The sequence below is a fragment of the Anneissia japonica genome, unplaced genomic scaffold, assembly GCF_011630105.1.
Source record: "Anneissia japonica isolate Jap-2015-1 unplaced genomic scaffold, ASM1163010v1 scaffold287593_len981703_cov172, whole genome shotgun sequence".
In the NCBI taxonomy this organism is placed as follows: domain Eukaryota; kingdom Metazoa; phylum Echinodermata; class Crinoidea; order Comatulida; family Comatulidae; genus Anneissia; species Anneissia japonica.
The window spans coordinates 588,825-592,495 of NW_022726550.1; the positions used below are offsets into that span (position 1 = coordinate 588,825).

At 35.3% G+C, this 3,671-nt stretch overlaps 1 protein-coding gene across 1 annotated transcript in view; it reads left to right on the forward strand.

The window, feature by feature from the left end:
* Positions 1-71: 71 nt before the first annotated feature.
* Positions 72-3,671, forward strand: part of LOC117113265 — a gene marked incomplete in the record, with an annotated part of 13,267 nt that continues 9,667 nt past the window's right edge. Inside the window, 5 exon segments of the mRNA XM_033256563.1 lie at positions 72-171; positions 211-374; positions 1,500-1,735; positions 1,966-2,016; positions 3,445-3,600. Of these exon segments, the coding sequence (XP_033112454.1) occupies positions 290-374; positions 1,500-1,735; positions 1,966-2,016; positions 3,445-3,600 (528 nt within the window).

Below are 3,671 nucleotides of genomic sequence, written 5' to 3' on the forward strand. Positions count from 1 at the left end.
CAGTATATATTCGCAACGTCAGAAACAAAAAAGATAGAGAGAAATAATCGGTAAGTTTTCTGCAAACCAATTTTTAAGTGTCGTCATTCGCCATAGCATGATCTCGGGCATTGTCATCATGGCGGGTCGGCACACGATTATTGTGTAAAGGGCCTACCTGTAGGGTCGTTTTTCTATGCAAGGAGGTATAAAAATTTTTATACCTCCTTGTTCTATGTGACTAGTAGTAGCCTACATTATATAACCAAGGAGGTATAAAAATACCTCCTTGATGTAATCAGCTTTCTCAATGGAATCAGAGTGCCTAGGCCTACATTACTTTCTTCGCAAGTGTATCTTAATGATGAAGCAAACCTCAATATGTATGAGCTATGGTATGAGGTAGATTTACTCTGAAGTGAAGCTAGGCCTAGGCTAGAGGTCCCTAATTTGTTTTGGAAATTCTGTAAACGATTGATTGATTGGTACGGTATCCCATCATTTCGGTCGCGGTGTATGGAGCGCCGAAGGCGCGACCTCGAATGTATAATAATATTCTAAGCAGTATAGGCCTGGCCTACCGTTTGTTAAACACGAAAACAGTCATTTTCATTTTACTGTTTTTTTGACTAATTGTAAATATACTATTTACTATATTGCAGCATCAATTGGTATTACATTCAGTATTTTCTTTTTACAGAAACACCCTTTTATGATATATGTGAATGGGAAAGAGTTAACAGTATTATAACGTAATATGTGTAATTATTTATGGCAGGAGATGTCTGGAGACTAGAGGAAAATAAAGAAGAAAAAAATTATTGCAAATATACCATCTAAATTATAAATACTACTTGGAGTATATTATACTTTCTTCTTAGATTTACCTGGACCTATGTGCTTGGCAGGCCACGCATATAGGGTTTTTAATTCATTTTTGCGGGCCACTAACAAAGTCGCTGTCAGGCAGCACTTTGCCCACCTGTGCTCTAGACCCTCCATTTGTAATAATGTAGTCCCCTGGGGGTACCATGGACTGTCTCGAATTCCTGGATCCGCCACTGATACTTACTGCTATAACTATCAGTAACTATGGACTTTTCCTCCTTGCCATAATAAGAACTGATGTTGAAACTATAAAGTGAAAAAATCTTTAAACAATTTTAGAAGTAAAAAATACAATCAAACCACTAAACCTAATTCTTCCCTTTTCCTATCCAAAAGCAGGCAATACTGCACCTGTTATGTAACATTATTGACTGCTGCTACGCTACGTGATTATCATATTATTGCCTGTCAACCTGTTACTGTACTGCTCAATGTTTTATAGTTGATTGTTATTCAGTGCCAGGTTTAGAGGGTGGAAAAATTGGGGAAGCCTGGTGGCACAGTGGCAGTGCCACCGGGATTTCAGGGGGAAAATTGCACTTGTGTCACCTCAGCAAAAATACTATGGATCCGCCACTGTTTTTATTGTATTGTTATTTTAGTTGTTTATGATATTATTTTTCATTCCTCAGGTAAAATGTATAATCCACTAGTTTCAGATGTAGGTCAGAGTTCAAACACTGCTGAAGATGAGATGGAGAAAGAGCCATCTTGTTGCTCACCAACCCATTCCAAGTTAAAGACATCTCCTATCAAAGTGTTCAGTTTGATCCATATTTTGTGTGGTGCATTGGCCATTGGATTGGGCATCGTAGCATGTGTCTTTGGTTGCATGTACCCCGGAGCCGGCATTGCGGCTGGTGTAGCAGTAAGTCACAGTTTAATTTTTAAGTTCTAAGCTAAAACTTACCCCAACACCTTTTTTTTTGACTTTTAAAAGCAAAGTGTTCTTTAATTACCATAGATGGGATCTTTCTCAATAGGAGGTGCATTTAATTGGAGATGGTCTTTATACAGTACAGGGAGACAGTTATTCTATTGTTTCATGATTCTAAAAGCCTGTTTGCTGTGAATTTTTTTTATCATTTCTTCATACAGTTTGTTGCAACAGGTGTTGTTGGAATGTGCGTGGTAAAACATGGAGTCTTGGTATGTACAGTATTACCCTATATTTCGTACTGTAAAAACATTTTCCCTAATGAAAATACTGATGGCACAAGATAGAACAGTCTTGTTTACTGTTGTTGCTACTGTAAAACAAGTACCCTTAATTATTAACTTCAACTTGAAAAATAAAATATGTTTTACTTTTTTCATGAAAACAATAAAACAATAAGAAGTAATAACTATTTATTATTTTACAGTAACTTAGAACTGTAAATGCATTATATTTACTAATTGTTTATTTTATAAATTAAGGCACATTTCAGCCTGACTATAAAATAAGGCTTGCGCTGGGAATGTATCCTCTCCACGATAATTAGCCTTAGAAATCTGTTCATGTCAGAAAATAAGTGCCAATTTCCACGCAAATTTTGCAGAAAATTACGCCTCGACATATCTGTCAATATATGATTAATGTGTTGTGCAGTAGTTACGATTCCGTGCACTTGTGATTTTTGTGCAGATTTGTCCTAGTTTCATTTGACCATGCACAATTTGCAGTATATGGCATTTTCAGTGTAATTGCACTATAAGAGATATTCCAAACCTTCCAATACTTAGTCAGTTGTAGATCCAGGAATTCTAAATATAGGGGTCCAGGAAGGGACTTTCACAGACGGAGGATCTAGAGAACATCAGTTCCACCGTTGTTGGGAAGGAGGTAAGAAAATTTATGATTATGACACCTCTAGTTGGACAGCAATGAAACCCTCAAACATAAATTTAAATATAATTTTTTTTTTCCTTCATTTTTTTTTCTAATTTAAAAAAATTAATGATGGCCCGCATTGCCTCTTTTAAATCCACCACTGGTAGGGTGATATTTTTTTTAATTCCTTGTTTAGAGCACCTAATTTGGGAAAAATCTTCATCGGCGGATGGAAAAAAAATAAAATAAAATTTGATTTTTTAATTTAGCAAAACGTACTTGAGTGAAGGAGATGAAATAATAAAATTGTATTTGCGAATTAAATTTTGGGATTTAGGAACTACCACTAGCTAGCACTTTGTGTATGTCGCGATCGATCGTAGGAAAACACACTCTAATTATTTTGATATAAGTTTGCTTCGATTTTTTTAATGCTTTTATGTATTTTTGTGAAAAAATAGATAGGCCAGGCCTATTCACGTTCCTTTCTGGTAAAATTCTACGTGCGGTGTTGTAAAATAAAAATCAGAATAATTTTTTTCGTTAATTTCCAGTTATTCACAGCGGCGGGTGCGCTAAACAGATCAAAAATAAAAATTTATTTTTATTTCAAATCTACATTTTCAACTTGCGGTGGGTTTGCGAAACAAGGACTAAATAAGTATCGCCTGGGGTCGAAATAATTGTTAAATTAACATTACTGCAGTAAGTGTGGCACCATACAGTTAAATTGTTAAGTACTTTAATATTTGTTTGGTCTGCAGGCTGCAGTGTATGGGTTTTTGAATATTTTTAGCTTTCTGATGAGTATTGCCCTGATGGTGCTTATGTTGGCTGCTTCACCTGTGAGAGAAGGCAAATATAGAAAAACTTGCAGCAGTCATGAATGTAGGAATTACCCTAATAACTGTTGTTATGATTGGATAATATTCATGCCGGTATGAAACATTTTAATATCTTTATTTATTCATAATATAAGACAACATTGTTT